The 18,914-nt window shown below is 39.3% G+C and overlaps 2 protein-coding genes and 1 long non-coding RNA gene across 3 annotated transcripts; 1 reads left to right on the plus strand and 2 right to left on the minus strand.

The window, feature by feature from the left end:
* The first annotated feature begins 1,069 nt into the window (after positions 1-1,069).
* On the plus strand, positions 1,070-7,173 carry LOC128876720 (ubiquitin carboxyl-terminal hydrolase 10). Its single transcript, XM_054123293.1, has 9 exons — positions 1,070-1,537; positions 2,149-2,335; positions 2,433-3,809; positions 3,881-4,079; positions 4,148-4,397; positions 4,471-4,557; positions 4,631-4,795; positions 4,874-5,102; positions 5,177-7,173. The coding sequence occupies exons 1-9, from the start codon at positions 1,508-1,510 to the stop codon at positions 5,461-5,463; spliced, it is 2,811 nt and encodes a 936-aa protein (XP_053979268.1). The 5' UTR covers positions 1,070-1,507; the 3' UTR covers positions 5,464-7,173.
* An 11-nt stretch (positions 7,174-7,184) lies between these two features.
* LOC128876721 (uncharacterized protein C16orf52 homolog A) lies at positions 7,185-8,553 on the minus strand. Its single transcript, XM_054123294.1, has 3 exons — positions 8,189-8,553; positions 7,644-7,856; positions 7,185-7,563 (listed from the first exon to the last, which is right to left on the minus strand). Exons 1-3 carry the CDS (start codon positions 8,289-8,291, stop codon positions 7,376-7,378), a joined length of 504 nt encoding a protein of 167 aa, XP_053979269.1. The 5' UTR covers positions 8,292-8,553; the 3' UTR covers positions 7,185-7,375.
* A 479-nt stretch (positions 8,554-9,032) lies between these two features.
* LOC128876432 (uncharacterized) lies at positions 9,033-11,599 on the minus strand. Its single transcript, XR_008457031.1, has 3 exons — positions 11,402-11,599; positions 11,056-11,271; positions 9,033-10,974 (listed from the first exon to the last, which is right to left on the minus strand). It is a non-coding gene; the product is annotated as an uncharacterized LOC128876432 (long non-coding RNA).
* Between the last annotated feature and the right edge of the window lie 7,315 nt (positions 11,600-18,914).

An 18,914-nucleotide genomic window follows, 5' to 3' on the forward strand; every position in this document is an offset into this window, starting at 1 on the left:
ATGGTGGCGCCATCTCTCCACAAGAAGCCCAAGTTTGTCGAGAAATAGTTCCAATTTCGAACCAGTAGATGCCGGTTTCTAATTCCTTAGTGGCGCCATCTCTCCACAAGTGGCTCAAGCTTGTCGAGACATAGTTTCAAATCCAAACTGCTAGATGGCGCCACCAATTTCGTAGTGGCGCCATCTCTCCACAATTGTCTCAAGCTTGTCGAGAAATAGTTCTAATTCCAAACCGCTAGATGGCGCCACATAGAAGCCTGATCGGTAAAAGTATCAAATAACGTTTCCCCAGCCAAATTTAACCATTCCTATAGTTGAAAGATAATACATAATTAATACTAGAAACCTATATCGAGTAATATACCAAATACAATAGAAAATGTGATATTGATAATCTACACTGATTAGAGACCCCATCTAGTGGGTTAGAATTAGAACTATTTTTCGACAAGTTTGAGTCTCTTACGAAGAGATGGCGCCACTCACGTTCCTCAAAACCAGGTTATTGAAAAAGCTAAAAAGATGTTCTATTGTATTTATTATATTACAATTATGCTTGTAATATAGTAAATAAATTATGTTATAAGTTATAAACATCATCTGATGATATTATTAACCTAAATTATCGAATAAGTAATACTTGTGGATCAACTTTTAAAATGCTGAACGAAGTACTTTGCATCAAGTACGAAATAAATACGCAAATATGATTGGAAAATGCAAGAAAATATTAAAGATAAATACATATTGTTATATTATGCTTGTTTTATTGGCTGTTGCAATGAATTAAATTGAAAAATTCAAATCACAAGTACCTTTGATACTTCATAATTATCTTTGATAAAAGCTATCAAAGTTCAACCAGACAACCTGTAACGTGGAAAGGTTTAATAGTTCAGTATGAGAACTTTGATAACAGTGGGCAACTACTTGCGAATTACAATGTTAAATTTAAAAACCATTGCAGAAGAAAGACCCCTGTTCCCATGTGAAAGTTAACAAATTCAAACTGCGACCCCTTCTACGATCTATAAATTAATATGCGTTTTCATTGATTGTGACTACGTATTATCATTCCTCGTCCAATATAAAACAGAAATCAGGAGAGCGGGAAAATCAGCTTTCAATTTCAATACATAAAGCGCTAACTTGTTAATAATGATAGTGGCGACGCCAATTTTGCGAAGGGAAGGAGCAGCCGAACAGCAGTGAAGCAACGTGCAGCAACGTGCTTGGCCCATTTTAACTACAGAACTGCCGAATTATGATCGTTCATATTGTGTAATTTGTTAATAGACCGTACTCCCCTATTCCCATTTTATTGTTGCACGAAACGTAATCTGTGTATTGTATTTTTTATAATCGAAGGAATCTTTTATAACGTTTTCACGGAGAATAAAAAACAAAATTAGTGATAACTCCGACATCGTCCCTTTTTACTGCCGACACAAATCACCGGAGCCTCATGTCTCTTTGCTGCTATTGTTTTTAATGTTTTATACCGCGTATGGATTTAACCATGGATGTTCAAAATGAGGTATGATATACTTATATAAATACTCAACGACCAGGGCATTTAAAGTTATAACCTTTCAATGATTCTCCGATGCGCCACGAGATTTTAGGTTAGATTTCTGGTTACATGATATAATTGAAAGTATCGTTGATTATAGAACAGACTGTAACCGTTGAAATGACGCATTCAAATTTAAACAATATAACATATTTCATAACCATGAAAAAATATACGTTTACCTTTAGGTAACATTACAAGCTATTGTATAAGTTATTATTAATTCGTATTAATTCATATTAATATTCGATCTTATTTTAATTTCGCATACATACTTTTGTCCTAAATCTTTGTAAATCTTTTGAAATTATACCAATGTATACTTAGTTTCAAAGAAAACATGGTCATGAGGTAACACTGCTGACTATTTATTGATTGACCCAAAACTCTTTGTGAACATTATGTATATATCTTTTGTGCATAATTGATTTTCGTAATTCAAATCAATTTTATAGAGGTAATTCGTACATTTACTTTTTTATCACGTAGAATGCTTTCTTACCCTTGTTTTGGAGTACTTTCATTATTCTTTGGCAAACATGAAATTTTATAATTGTTATGCTATTTTGTTTCAGCTTGATTTTCAATTTCTGGATCTACATGATTTAAATGATAATGATAAGAATCATTTAATAGGAATTTTGAAATCTAATGTTACTACCGATGCCTTAAAATTACCGTGGGATACAATTGAAACTAATAATGATATTGATGTTGCTGTAGCAGAAATTCCTCAACTACAAAACCAATGGTATCACAATGGTAATTAGAAAGCCTACAAAAATTATATCCATGTTCAAATGTTCATTGAAAATTATATATACCTTACAATGTCTTTTCTCTATCATTCTTTATCTAGCAATGCCACCTCCATCTTCGTACACACAGCAAATAATGTGCAGCGACTGGCAAGGACCACCTATGTACCCTGTTCCAACAGATGCCCATATACAACCATTTATGCCTGCAATGACTTACACTCATCCAGGGTACAATCTTGGAGGTGAAATTCATGATGTCAACTGTAATAGAGAGAATAACAGAAGGAATAATCGAGGACGAGGAATAAGGAGAGACAACTTCAATCGCGGAATGAATCCTGCAAATGACATACAACCAGGATACATAGGAGAACAAGGACAATTTCATCCACAGTTATCTTTTGTTGTTATGTATCCAGATCAGGCACAGCAACAGCAATTCTCTGGCCATGTTCACTACCCTCCATTAGCGATATATCAACCAAATCTTCATACGCATACGAATGCGCATCCGCATGCACAGCCTACATACGGATATCCTCCATACCATCATCCTTCTGGTAATATGAGGTGTGTTCGACAAACAGCACCGGTAATTTCACAACCTAATCAAGAGTGTACAAAAGTACAAACCGCAAAGTCACACGACAAACGCGTGCAAAATGTCTATACACCCGTCAAACAACCTTTTCACCAAATAAATGAAGAAGATAACTCTTCGCAGACCAACATAGTCACTACAGTAATAACAGTAAATAACAGTAAAGTAGAACAGTGTACCGAGAATGCGGATGAACACACTGCCAATAGAAAGAATACAAATACTAATGGAAAAGTACCTCCTGTAAATGTGAAAATAGAGCACAATATTGTGTCGACTGTAAATGAGAATTGTAACGGAGCCGAAAAAAATGATGTGCCATGCGTAAATATTAACAGTAGTATCGAAGTAAAACAAAACGGAGAAACCGATAAAGAATACAAAAATGAAACAGTTTCCAGCATTAAGACTACTGTTGTTAAAACGTTATCGAAACCAGTTTCTAAAGGTGAGAATGAAGCACAAAAGGAAGATACTCCTACAAAGAGCGTACAGGATGAAATTATTATTAAAACGCCAAATACTTCTTCCGTTACTACGAATACTCCGATACCCTCACCTGCTACATCATCTTTGAGTTCATCTAGCATATCTTGGGCTAGTATTTTGAAAAAAGGAAGTCCGGAAACGCAATCGGCTCCACCGAATTATAAACCTATGGCACGCATTAATCCTTTACCTGTTAGTCCAGTTATAGAAAGTACTGTGGCTCCAAAAGCACAGTCACAGTTAGAAAAAGATCATCGTACCGACACGGTAGTTTTTACAAATGATAATGTCTCATCCAGCTCACAAAATGTAAATGAAAGTAAAAATTTACAAACGGAATCATTACAAAATCGTTATAATGATCCTATCGCCTTTCGAATGGGTGGTACGTTTTATTCTAATAAAGCGAACAATATCATATTGCGTTTAAATAATCATTTAAATATATTGTTTTAGAATTTTTATTAAACTACCAAATGGATAAACAAACTGTAAGTTTGTTACCGCGGGGATTAACAAATCGTAGCAATTATTGTTACATTAATAGTATATTACAAGCCTTACTTGCTTGTCCACCTTTTTATAATCTTCTGATGGCTCTACCACATTCTAAAAATCCCAGTAAAATGTCTTCCACTCCACTCATCGATAATATGTGAGTAGGGAAGAGATAACAAACGTATTAATATTCGTAACAAATGTTGAACTTCTTTTTTTACACAGGATTAAGTTTGTACACGAATTCACACCGTTATCAGATGGTGCACGATTGGCTAGAAAAGACAGAGCAAATAAACGAGGAGAAGATACTGTAGTAGATATACAAAGTGGAGTGGCCTTTGAACCTTCTTATGTATATACAATGTTGAAAAATACGTCAGCTGCGGGTGTATTTTCTGTGGAAGGACGTCAAGAAGATGCAGAGGAATTCCTTTCGTGCCTTCTGAACGGTATCAACGACGAAATGCTTGAAGTATGAACGTACTATTTATTATAATTTGCATCGGAATAGTACAATTTGAGTAATCGTTAACTATCTATTTCAGCTTATTAAATTAGTAAATAACGATCAAAACGTAACGACTAATGTTGAAACTAATGTGAACTATAACAACGGAGAAGAAGAATGGAAGGTAAAGCATGAACGTGCTGTTGTAATGGAACAATTAACTGCAAGAAACAGACATTAATATTAGAATCCTATAGGTTATGGGCCCAAAGAACAAAGGATCGATTACACGGTGTACCGAATTCGGGAGGACTCCATTGTCCGATATATTCCGTGGACAACTGAGATCTAGGGTATCGCGAGCAGGAGAACAACCAACCGATAACGTTCAACCTTTTTTCACTTTACAACTTGATATTGAAGTATTTATATTTAAAAAAGCTCTTTGTAAAAGCATCGTACAATTATATGTATATATTAATAAGCTATTCTTTTTTTAGAAAGCAGAATCTGTGAAGGGCGCGCTCGAGATTCTTGTTGGAAAAGATCAATTAGAAGGAATGACATGTAGTAAAACAAAACAACAGATCGAGGCTTGGAAGCAAGTTACTCTGGAGGAATTACCTGTCATTCTTATATTACACTTAAAGTGGTTTGATTACAAACTTGATGGTTGCTCAAAAATCGTGAAAAGTGTGGAGTTTCCAGTCGACTTAAAATTAGATAGTAGTAAGTCTGAAATTTATGGTTGTTTTGTTTTACGTTAATTAAAATGTATCTAATGTATACCAATTTACTTACAGAATTCCTGTCACCAAATGCCGCAAAAAAATTAAATCCAAAACAAAAACACTACAAACTATTTGCGGTCACTTATCACGATGGGAAAGAAGCAACGAAGGGTCATTATGTTACCGATGCTTTTCACGTGGGATACGGTGGCTGGGTCAGGTATGATGATAGTTCATTGAAAGGTGTTTCGGAAAGTAATGTATTAAAGCCAACTCCTCCCAGAGTTCCATATTTATTATACTATAGAAGATGCGACACTATCGGAAATAATCAGTCAAATAGTGGTAAAACACGTTAGGAAGGAGAGCACTAACACGTAGGTGAAACTATATTTTAAGTCTATTGAGGCAGTTTAAAAGAATGGCTTTTACAGTTTTGTGGTTCTTGTTGATATTTATATCTAAGTACAGAGAATGTTTATTACCCAATATCGTGAGAAAATAGAAAGCTATTTCCTTTTAGCATACTGTACTTCCATCGAATATTTGTACTAAGATTGTTGTTACAAGTTCTATGCATAGTTTTCTTGGTACACGAAATAAAAAGATAGTTAAAGTTGAAGTTAAATAAGAGTTTTGATTTTGGCACTCATAGTTCTATTGAAGTTACATAATTAAACGCTTACACATTACATTTTATGAAAATATTAAAAGTCGAGACTCTCTTGTACATATCTTTCTTATCTGATTGAGGATATACAATGTGTGAGAGAAAACATACATGGTAACTTTGTAAAAAAGGAAACGAAAATAGAGAAAAAAGTTTTTCTACTTTAACAACAAAATTTCTATGAAATGCAAATTTTATATATTTGAAAAAGAACATCTTATGCCTTAAGTTATTTTTGTATATAACCTTCCTGCACACTTATAAATACACATTCCAACTTGCCAATAATTTCTTTGTTATATTATGTGCTAACTTAATGTCTTCTTTCTGATTATGGAAAAGGAAATGCCATCCAATACTGTATTTTATTGTTTCTAGTATTACTTTCTTGCTGGCATCATTTTCTGAATTTATACGTACATATAAGTGGAACGAAAGCTCGAAAAGGAGTCGAAAACAGTTTTCGAGGTTAAGAAATAATTGGTAAGATGGAATAGTAAAATCGCTAGTGAGGGAAATTGTATAAACGACACAAAATTTATGTACAAAACTACGTCATCTATGTCAGATTTGCATCTTTAAGTACCAAATTTTTGATAAAAAAGAAAAAGAAAAACAAAAAAACATTCATATATTCTTCTTTTATACATATGAAGGTAATTTGCTATTATTTGTGATAAATTTAATTAACAAAATAATTTAATGAATTGAAACACATTAAGTAACAGGTACTTGATTTTATTGCTTTTTTGTTGTAAAACTGCCTAAATTATTTTAGGATACTTATTAACAAAAAGTGTGTTAAAAATTACAAGAATTAATGTTTATTGAATTTATTTTATATGAATAAAATGTTACTGTTTTGTTTTGCATTGGGTTAATGCAAGTATAATTTTGTAACTTTACTGTTTCTTGTCCTGCTTTTGGTCATAATTTCATTTAATTGCTTATAATTTAAATAATATAATATTTATATGTAAGTATAGTAATTTAGTAAAGCAGCAAAGTTATGTAGAATCCCATTGCAAAACATCTTACATACATTATTTACATGTTATTCAGCGGATAATGTAGATAAGAAATATTCTAAGTAAATTTTACAGTTGTAATTTATGCGATAAAATACAAAATGATAGTTTTCATTTACTTCCTATGGAAATGTAAATATATATCTACAGTTTATAGAAACTAATAAAAGTATGTACATATGTTATGGAAAATTTGATTATCATTTATCATAAGTTATTGTCAAATATTTAGACTGAACTTTTTACACTATTATTATTATTATTATCATTAATATTATAACTCCTTTTTACCATATTATAAGAATACTTAATGTTTATGCAAATTTCCAATTAAATAATATATTTTAATAAATAAATCGTACATAAACAAAGGCCCTGGCAATACTTCCATCAACAATGTATTTACAATTTACAAAATTACACTGTATGCACTAATTACAAATGAACTTTGTAAGAGATTTTGTCACAAATCAGGTATAACTCAAGTAATCAGTATACATATTAAGCAAAGATAATCATAGTTGCTATCAATGCTATACATGTATAAAGTAAACAATTAGAAAACGAGAAATGCTAGAAATGTGGCAAACAAACTTTGCCTGCAAATAACTCTGAAATTACTGTAATCCATAATGCTAAAACAAACAGAATATAAGAAATCCCAACTTGATGAGAATTAGGTAACTGATACGGTTGTCCACCAATTTCGTCAATATGGAAACCCATTGGGAATATAACTGCAGCTAGGCAAAACAGGACCACTGAAACGGGATTTCAACTTTTGTAAATGCTAGATAATTTCAATCTTTATAAAACGATTGGTTTTATTGACTACACTTACTAGCTGTAAATCCTACCCATCTAGCATAAGGAATAACATTACGATCCCAGTGGGAACTAGCTAGCAATATTATGGTTGCTGTTATGAAAATGCAACCAACAAAAATACAGCCAAGAGCCATCATCCATTCTGGCTGTAAATCTGGACTATAGCAAACCTGAGGTCTATTGTACAGTGTCATACATGACCACATTAGTCCTAATCTTGTATCTCCTACAAAAGTTGAGAATAAAAAACATGTTATATACATTTAATAATTGAAACTTTGTAAACATTTCTTGTAATCTACAGTTTGTATAATTACTACATTGTATAATTAAAATAAAGTGACCGTATGTTTTAATCTTAATGGGATAGTTTTTCATAGATTGTTTCAGTATCCAATTCGAACACTAATTTTTTACTTTTGATTAATTTCGTATTTCTATAAGTATGAATTTTGAATAATCTAGATCGGTACTTTCTAGCATTGATCTAGATATCAATCAACTGTAATTTGTTTCTGTTTATCAATAATTACGGTATATAATTTATAAATCGCTCACCACCGACATCAGTAATAATCCAATCAGGCATGGCAAGACTGACAATCGCGAATACATCAGCCGCGAGAAACAAGGTTCCCGAAATAATCGTTAATTTATCCATTTTGTATCGATTGTAATTAATTAATTTCACTTCTATTTACTGTCAGTAACGAAAGTTGTCATTACATGAACATTACACTTTCTTTTTATCCAGGTATCATTTTTGGAAAACAAGCATCCCACGGGCTTTTGTATTTACCGATCATAACAATTCATCGTTGGAGTATTGTTGACTTTAACATGACATTTGCGATAGTTGGTTCGCAAACACAATAAGCAGAGTATTCTCGGGGAACCATATTCAACAGAATGATATCAAATAGTTCCTATTTTAAACCGCTAGGTGGCCATGTTTAATTCCTTGGTGACGCCATCTCTCCACAAGTGGCTCAAGCTTGTCGAGAAATAATTCTAATTCCGAACCGCTAGATAGCGCCACATAGAAGCCTGATTGGTAAAAGTAACAAAAAACGTTTCCCCAACCAAATTTAACCACTCCTATAGTTGAAAAGTAATAAACAAGTAATGCTAGAAGCCTATATCGAGTAATATACCAAATAAAATAGAAAATGTGATATTGATAATCTACACTGATTAGAGACCCCATCTAGTGGGTTAGAATTATAACTATTTTTCGACAAGTTTGAGTCTCTTACGAAGAGATGGCGCCGATGGCGAACTATTTCTCGACAAGCTTGAGACAATTGTGGAGAGATGGCGCCACTACGAAATTGGTGGCGCCATCTAGCAGTTTGGATTTGAAACTATTTCTCGACAAACTTGGGCCTCTTGTGTGGGCGCCACTCTAGTTGTTTAAAACCAGGTTGTTGAAAAAGCTAAAAGGATGTTGTATATGTATATTAATATATATATATATGTACATGTATATATAGATAGATAGATATAGATATACAATAAATCTAAAATTTAATTCAACATTCACCGCGAGATGGCGATACCATTTGTCACCCCATGAAACGCATTTCCTTCATTGTTTAATCAATTATGCTTCTAACATAATTGGTTATTGCAATGAATCAAGTAGAATACAATTCACAACTACTTTCGTTACTTGATAAAAGCTATGAAAGGTCAACCCAACAACCTTGAGGCTCTTATTTACGAAAGAGAACACGAATCTTTGTTACTCGATCTTTCTTACTAATATAAGCTGGAAAGAAACATATTATGCTGTCTTGAAACCATTCAATTTTTATAATAGAAATATACCAAATATCTTTTATCAATACACCTTGTACATTGACCCAAATAATACAGCTGCTACACAGAGTTCCCATTTATATGGTTCGTCGCGAAAAAATCAAACGCGATGAATGTTTGCGCATACTCGTTAATATTTCCAACGTTAGCGAAATTACGTGGTCGTCGTGCACAGAGAAATATTGATTTGAAAAATAACTGGATTCGCTAATATAAATAATTGCGTTGCAAGCGCCGCGGTTCCGAACCGCGCTGACCACTCTAATAAATTGTGTTTCAATTAAAATTGATTTTTCAAGCTTTCACATACCGAATGAACTAACTGAAAATTATTAGTTTGGTTAGAAATAAACGAAAGTGAACTGGATTATCAAATGGCATATGTATTGTAAAATATTCATTGCAGAATAGTACATCATACCGACAGGATACCGCATCCAGCATTAAAAAAAGATAATAACAAAATTAATTATGACCGAAAGAAGAGTAATCTTCTAATAATAACAATTATATCCAGGAATAGGAACTTTGTTGACGAAGAACGAACGGAAGTTGACGGTACACGGTTCGGACAACGGCCTCGGGGTGTATTCGGTTTACTTTTTAAATAGTTCGCGAGTAATTTTAACCAGGTCGCTATCTTATTGTGTAACTGACCTATACCGAGGCTGCTCACCGTCTTCTCCGATTTTCCTTTCCTTCTTGCCCACCCGACTGTCCTCGCTGTTGTTGTTAGTCAAATTAGTACGAGAAGTCGAGGAATGGAAGGGGCCATATCTCCCCTCTTCCATACCTCCAGCTATTTCACTTGTAACGTTGAACGTTTTTACGAAAATCGTGAAAAAATTTCCGCCAGGAGACCACCATCGACGATTTTCCTCCCACGGAAAAAGAACAATGTTTAATTGCACCTCCGACGCCTGTGCTCGCGCGTAAATCGAGTTATGTCTAACAAGCGTAACGATTCCTTGGTATTTTTGTTTCGCGCTCTGAAACAGACGAACCTCTAACCCGTTAAAATTGTTTAACCGTAAAAAAGAGTCCTGCTGGAATCTAGATTGTTTCGTGAAGAAAGAAGGGGCGAATCCAAAAGCCTTCCCAGCGTAGACGGGTAAAATACGTAGGGATAAAAATATTTAAGTCGACGCAAGATTAACCCGTTACGATTTCGTGAATGGTAGGATTAACGTAAAATGCTACCAATAACGCCGCGACGCTTCGACAGAACCAGCGGGGGTCCATTTTGATCCGAGTACCAGTCGGGGATTAAACTGTTGATCCACGCTGCGTTTACGTTTCCCAGCGTTCCTTTCAGTTTTCCACGCGAACGAGGATCCCGAGCCACGCAATACGAGGATCATTCAGAGTCTCTCGGGATGACGTATAAATTGTGGTAATACACCAGCGACTCTCTCGGAAATCGAGAGAGCCCTGCTGAGATGAGCTTCCTTCGCTCGTTATCTGTTTTCCTTTAATTGCGTTGTTCGATTCCTTGCGGGGGTTTCTTAGCACTTCGGTGATTGCTATAACAGAGAGATGCTTCGGTTGCGTAAACTTCGATAACTAAATTACACTGGCGATAATGTGGTGCATACTGCCAGTACCGAGTATTCCGTTTCATTTTTCGAACATTTCCAATGATCCTCGCTGGTTTCCCTTGATCGCGACAAGACGCCCGCGCCATTAGTCTCCGTCGCGAACAAAGATGAATCTTTCGGGTTTGCGCAACAGTCGTTGTCTTTCTTTACATTAATCGCAAGCCTTCCTGGGAAGGGTCCCAAGAGCGTTTCCGACCATTCTGTCCGCGAAGGTCTTTTATTCTGTAACCGAGACATTCCTGAGAACGATGTTTTCACGCGGATGTGTTCCCTCCGTTCAGCAGAAACCGCGATGGCGATGTTATCGTTTCTGTTCTGTTACGAGGTACACGCAATTTTTTGGGAAACTTACCAGCGGACGATCGAATTTAGCCTACCATTGTTCGACACTTAGGCGGTTAGGCGGGACACGCGTTTACCGCGAAAGAATGCAGCCACGCGATACCATTCGACGTTCTGCTTCACGCTCCAAGCGACCCATGAAACGTGGGATTTCAATTGTTGCGTACACCTATCGCGCGTTGAGACACGAGCTAAAGTTCAAACCACTTTTGACGTCTCCGACGGGGAATTGTCCGGCGCACAGGTAAATAACCGGGAATCGTATAACTAATTCGATTTGCTGTAACCCCCACTCCGCTGTCAAATCCAATTAACAGCGAATTACCGGGCTTCCCGGATAATCGGCCGCTACCCGCAATCGAATTTAACGTGTTGCAACGTTGAATGTACGTTTCGATCTTCGATTCTACAAGCACGAATGAAGATTACCGTGGACATTCACGGGGTGAATGATGGACCACGTCCATCGAGTTATCGTTGTTTGGCATGTGGTTCATATTAAAAGTTTCACGGCGCGACAAAGGTCACCGAAGAGAAGCATAAGAGTGACGAAATCAAACAACGAATGACGTAACATTGACGTAACAGTGAAATATTACAGCGACCGAACAAACTACTTAAGTTCCGTATCGCAACCAAGTTTCCGTCAACCTTATCAACCACCGTATTTCGCTGCATTTTAACCTTCGCTCTCGGGACCTCGTCGGACCAAAAAGTTGCAATCGAGGGTCTGGCAAAAAGTTGAGCGCGCAATTAGAACTCGTCGCAAAGTTGCAAACGTATTCGAATCGCACGCTTTCCCGGGGGTTCTTCCATTGAATCCAACGTTCACGACGAGCGGCAAGTACCACGCGCATGAGAAGTGCTTTCCTAGCCTCAGGTTGGTCGCTTTGAAGAGACCTCGCTGCCAGGCGTCGGCTACGCGCCGTTTCCGGACCGCTTGCTTTCCGTTCGCGCAAAAACGAGCGAGCGAGCGCAAGAATTTACATCAGCAACGAAATGATACTCGTCCGTTCCAGTTCTCCGCGAAATAGGAGCAGCAGTCGCGAGTAGGGAAGCAGAAGCGAGGTCAGTATCACTCGCAGCCGTAACAAGGTTTAACGTTCCGGCATTATGCGCGACGAAACGTTTCGATGTAGCCAACCGCGTTTCATTGTTTTCCAGCGAGTCAACGGCGAACCGTGCATCACCGTTGCAGCTTGCCACACGTGTTGCAACGATACACGGTCTGCGACTGATAGCCGTGGATTCGCATTTTGAGGTCGCAACGATCTGTTCTCTCTACCCACATGAGAAAATTCTGGATGGACGACCGGGAACTCGTCCTATTACTACACAATATCGCCTATTACTCGAATTTTCAGATTTACCGCGTCTCGAATTATCCTCGAATATGGTACGAACTGAAAAATATCCTTTTCATCGTCGGAGCTATACTTTTCATGGCGTGGATCGCGCTCGCAAACATTATTGGAAAGAAATTGCGAGCTGCCTCGAGAAAACAGACGCGGATGCAAATTGTTGCGCTCTGTTTCCTCGTCGAACGAGAATCACGCGCGTTTCAAGCGAATCAATCCGTTCCGATCGGAAACTGCACCGAGGAAGATCGAGACACCGAATAGAAGCGACGTACTCGCGTAACGAAGAATAGTGTTTCAGCTGCACCGGTGCTTGTACCAACAAGTCGTTCGGATTGTAACGAGCTGACGATAAAAAGGCACTTCGATCCGGTTCAAGAACTTCCGACAGAGAGACAACGTGTTCCCAGCGAAATTTTCTGGATCTTGTTTCACGGACCGCTAGCTGGGAGCGGTCTCCGAAAGCGGTCCTGAAATAAAACTAGAGCACGAAGGACGATGTTAAACGATGGCCATTTTTGCTATCCGTTGGAACAGAAAGATGTTTACGTAATATATATTTACATCGCGTACGGGTTTGCGTTACTCGTTATCTATCACGCAAATAAAATGACGCCCATCAGTGACTAGGGACTTTTTCAGAACGTCCACGGGACACGTTTGCGACGAGTGTAAAGGAAGTTTTCTCGTCATGAGCGCAGGAAAAATTTAATAAACTCCCTTTTCAAATGGATTTCTTAATCCGTTACCAGTTTTTCTTCGCAACGTGTCCCCGTCGCGAAAACGCTGGTTAACTTCCTCCCATCGCTCTTCGCTTTGGAACAGATTGCTAATTTGTTTTGCGCGGAACACTGGCGAAGTAACTTCAATTGCTACGGGAAGTATGTGTTTCGTAAACGTGAAAAGATGCAATTTAAATTTGTAATTGTTAATTGTAAATGAAATTTCTCTCTCTCGGTGAAACGAAAGTTTTCGCGTTCGCTCGAGAAGCTTTTCATAAAGGAGTTTCTGTGCTCGCCGCGAGCTTGATTTCGAGGAAACTAACTTTACCATTTCAGGAAGTCGGAATTTGGTTCGCTCCGAGGACTTCCTTTTCCTGTAACCTGTACAGAGAGTAGCCATTTGTTTCCATCCCTCTTCAGAAGCAGAAAATATGATATAAAACTTTTGTGAAATAAACTGCGTTCGTCTTGTTCGCAATTGGATCAAAACGATCATCTGATTACGATGAGTCTAAGGGCGGCGATACGAGACGAAGAGCTCCGAGAAGTGGTTAGGCTATCCCCACGCACTTCTCAGACAGGATTCGCACCGGGTATTTTAAACTTCAACGAACGAAGAAACTCCAGAATTTTCGCTCAAGTCAATTACCGGTACACGCGTCTGAAAGCACGAGATTTGCGTTCCTCTTTCAAAACGCGTCGCGTCTTCAGAGAACTCGATTTACGGTTGCTTTAACTCTCTACTGACAACGAATCGCGAAAGCGGAGCAGTATTTCTGTTTTACATTGGAATAAATTGTTTTAGCCTCTGGTTAAAGAAACGAGAATGCATTTTATTGGTTTCTCGCTCGAATCGATCGAGTTCGCCGCGCGCGTCTGCGAGCGGTATTTATTTCTCCCTCATTGTCTCGTCGCTTTACACGGGGAAAATCGATGCTCGCATTCCTCTCTCTTTCCTTTGCACTTTTTAGCGCCGCGTTAATGCCTTCGTATAGAAACCAGATTCTATGGACGCGGTTCGAATCCCGTGGAATCGGAAAAAGGAACGATTTCAACGCTGGAACCAGCCAAGGGTGCAATGAACAACGAACCGAACAATCGCGCTTAGGGACGCTAGCGGCCACATAAAGATGGACAGAGGGCTAATAAAACTGGTCGAGAAATAGAACCTGAGGAAAAAGAGAAGCGAAAAAGTAAGAAAGAGTTCGGAAAAATCGATTTCGCCGTTATACGATTAAATGCAGCGCGCTATTGACTTTTGGTAGCTGTTTCGCTAAATGTATCCAGCACTCTATTTCCTTCTCTCAAAAATTACGATTGCAGTGGTTACGGGCACTATTTTTTAAATTCCTTGAGACCAAGCTTCGCGATAGTCTTGAGAGCGCTGAACTCTGTCAAACATGCGGAGCATAACATAATTTGTTTGAGTTAAAATCTGATATCCGTGAGGCTCGATGAAATAACGCTCGGCTGCTTAAAGCTCGACGGGGAGAAGTAACGAGTTTCCTGATCTCTTCTAAACGCGCTCACGGCGTCGCCAAAAGAGGATCTCTATTTGTCATTGTCATGGCTTGAGTGAGATTAACGACCGTCAGAAGGAAACTATAAGCGTCCAATGCAGCGAGACGCTGTGTACCGTCTTCACGATTTTTTACCAAGCAGATATTTAACGGTTTCCGATACCATTCTTTTACCTTAAGCGGCTATTCTGCTTTAACCGTCCGTTCCTGAGATGCTTTTTTTTAATAGATAAATACCCCGAGAAAGTCTTCCACCATTCTTAATTTGCGAAAGCAAATAAAATGACGAGTAATTGGTCGTGGGTATATGTGAAGAAGGAAAGAAGATTAACAATGATATCCAAATAGGCAGCTGCAATTTGAAACGCAGTTTGCATCCCTTGTATTTGAATAACTAAAAAATTTCACGAGTCCCTCTAATAATTCTTCTTTTTCAATTAAATTCCTCATCCACACCGTCGTTCGCGATGATCGTTTTTAGATGTCGTCTGGGCGAGATTTACGAGATCGATATCCAGCGATAATCGAGTCGAGGAGAAACTTGGGTAGGGAAAAGTAATGGGCGAAGTTTTGGCAGCAACCAGTGTTCGCGGTTTATGCCTGGTTATATCGCGTTCTTGTTACTAGAGAGGCGGCTATGAAATCTCTTAAATTTAACTTGAAGTTTACGACGTTATTCATACTTCGTTTTCGCGTAATAATTTCCGCGCGCGAGAGGCATCGTTTTTCGGCAAAATGAACTTTCGCGTTTGCTATGTGCATTTTCTGTGCCGTTTTTTTCGCTGCTATGTGAGAAATTCTGCCATTTTAATTGTATCTCGCGATAACTGCTAGACGTATAAACGGCAAGCATTCTGCATCCAACTCGTGTTACACGATAAAGGGAATGTTTGCAGGGAAGCGAGGGGTTGTGGACTAGACCAGTGGTGCACAAGCTTTTTCGTGAATGGATTGAATAAAATAATATTTTGTATTTTATTTTAAATGTTAGCACGTAATCCTAATGAAATTGCAGTAAATTGCACGATAGTGTCCAGAGTTCTATTACAGATTTCTCGTGTAAACTTTTTAAGTTGTTTTTGATTATTTCACGAGTCGAATTGTGCACCACTGCGCTAGACACACGCATAGTTTGTCGAAGAAAGCATTCCTGCTCTCTTTCGCTCGTTTAACACCAGTACCTTTTCATCGCGCTCGCTAGGCTACGGTTGTATTGTTAGGAAGGCATCTTGAAGCCATATAACGCATATCCCGTTAAAAGAAAGGTACTCTCCCTTTTGCCACAGCATTCTGCAAAAGCGAATTATGCCAAGCTTGTGAGAAGACATGCAACCTTGGAGGAGTATTCTGGTAAGCATTAAGCGGCAGTGAAACATTTAGAATTCTTGCACATTTGCGTGCCTCTTATGAAAAAGATTCTCGGAAACTAAGAAAAATCAACGAATACGAGGTTCTCGGAGACCCCTTCCACTTGTTCTCCGTTCCTGCTACCCATCGCACAGAAGAATCAATTTCCCCTCGAGGATTGCGATATTGCATTAACGCCGTGAATTGAATCCCACATAAATGTGGGACATCGCGTCCTCGAGTATGATGTTCCGCGCTTTGTTCCTTCGCCAGAATGTCAATCGATGCGCGCTAATGAAAAGCGGTTTACAAAACAAGTGTACATCGGGCTCGACGTTCAACACGGAGGCGAGTAAACGCGCCACGATGAGATACAAGGGAATGAATCGCTCGCGCGACCGAATTAGCCTCGACGCTAACAGGATCTGCTATTCTACGTTCCCGAACGTTACAGGTGTATCGCGACAAACAAGCGGAACCAAACATGATTTCGAAATCTCTGTCAAAACGATGTAACGTGGACTGTGAAAGTTTCTCTGCACCTATTCGAGCAACAGTCCGACGTTTCGATGAACAAACATATAGAACACTGGAAGGGTTCTATCGGAAGATCGTGTGCAACATTCGAATGGCTGATCATAGCGAATCGTAGCTAGGAATCCATTGAATGAGAATGTTTGGGTTGAATAATCGCATCTAATGAGAAGCGCGAAGGTTCAGATTACGTGCGTGAACTGGAGGATTCCAGCGTCCAAGAAATTGGTCCCTGTCGATGGGTCTCCGGAGTTGCGATTGCAATGGATTTAGGTAGTTCGCACAATTCTGTCTCTAGTGCACTTTACGCAGAGCACCTTTTCTCGTATTACTCCTCGTAGACTAATGAGCAGACTTAGGAACTGTGTGCTGGCTGCGAAGGCGTTAAGATTCATAGTGCAACAATCGCGAGCTGTCAAAATACGTTTGCCCACGTTCGCGTGCCATCGTCGAATCCTCTCAACCGTTTGGCGTGGATCGCAGACAATACGTCTGCACCACTGGGCGCGGCCTAAATAATAACGTAACACGTACGAACGCAGGAATGAGTGACACGTAATTATTCTAACAATCGCGTGTAACCCGATACCACTCTCAAGACTATTGGCGCCGAGTGTATAATACGCCTACTAGGTTATCCGTCTCCCTCCCGCTCCCGTTTGCTCTGGTAAACACAGATAAGCGCGGTGGACTCGCGGGAGTAGTTCGAGTCAACGGCTCTGATGTGAAACGAGATATCGACGCTTTCAAAATCGTCTCGCGTATGTTGATACGCGGAATCGTGTCGCTCCCAGCGATCTACGGTCGGGAACGGAAATCAACTGGTCGCTCGAGGCCACCGAGACTCTCCTATCCTCGTCTATACCTTCGAGCTCTTCCCAAACTCTGTCTCGTAACTTTCTGTAAACTCGCTGGCAGACGTCGTCTATCTCAGTCGCTATTGCAATTCAGATTTGTTTCGCTAGTCTCTGTCCGGTGGCGTCTGTTCCTGAGCCATACTATTTCTGGGTATATCTCGCATTGATCCGATAGAGTGACACGAATTTGTTTCGTCCCAGTTGGTCAATCAAATTCTTCGTAGGAGCAGAGGAAGGTACCGAGTCACCATTATGGGGAAATTCCACGATTGGACGACGCTCGTTTCCTAATTTACAACACATTCACGGCTCCCAGGTTAGGACGCGTCGCAGGCCTGCAGGCGCAGACGACGACTGAGCCATTAGAAGCAATCGTTCGGAAACCGTTAAATCGCTGGCGATTTATAAGAGACAATCCACGTTCTGAGTCTTACCTATTAAACTAATACCCTTCTTAGAAACTCATTTGCCTTTTACGATCGCCACGAATTCCCGGACTTCCAGGAATTCCTCGACTTCCGTTATGCGTTCTATTCGGCTGCAAACGGAGCGAACAGCCCCGTAAGCCGACAGGGCGTTAACCATTGTTCCCAATGACCCGTTACATTACGTTCGTTTCACACTTACCATCGCTGCTGAATAATGCAGAAGCGCGCTTTTCGAAATTGCGCGCGGTCCGTTTGTCGCGATGAGGAGCGAGCGACGTTCGACCTTCTAGACGACGATGCAGCGCGGAATGCGTCCCTAGATCGTTCTTAGAGGGGTTATCTTCTTGAATTTTGTATTTTCTTAAAGTGGCGGACTATTTTAGCGACTCTCACTCTCACTCTCACTCTCACTCTCTCTCTCACTCTCACTCTCACTCACCTCACTCACCTCACTCACCTCACTCACCTCACTCACCTCACTCACTCTCAGGCAAGACGCACTATTACAGTGGCTCACAGTTACACGTACTTCGCGATGACCTCGTGCAGTACAGATAGACAGACCCGCGCCGAAAATTCAGCCGTGCCGAGGTGAACAAGTGTGAGCCACCGGTGGTTCGCGCCGCCCGATGGGACATCATATAACCTCTCAGGCAAGACGCACTATTACAGTGGCTCACAGGTACACGTACCTCGCGATGACCTCGTGCAGTACAGATAGACAGACCCGCGCCGAAAATTCAGCCGTGCCGAGGTG

Source organism: Hylaeus volcanicus, chromosome 5, assembly GCF_026283585.1.
Source record: "Hylaeus volcanicus isolate JK05 chromosome 5, UHH_iyHylVolc1.0_haploid, whole genome shotgun sequence".
In the NCBI taxonomy this organism is placed as follows: Eukaryota; Metazoa; Arthropoda; class Insecta; order Hymenoptera; family Colletidae; genus Hylaeus; species Hylaeus volcanicus.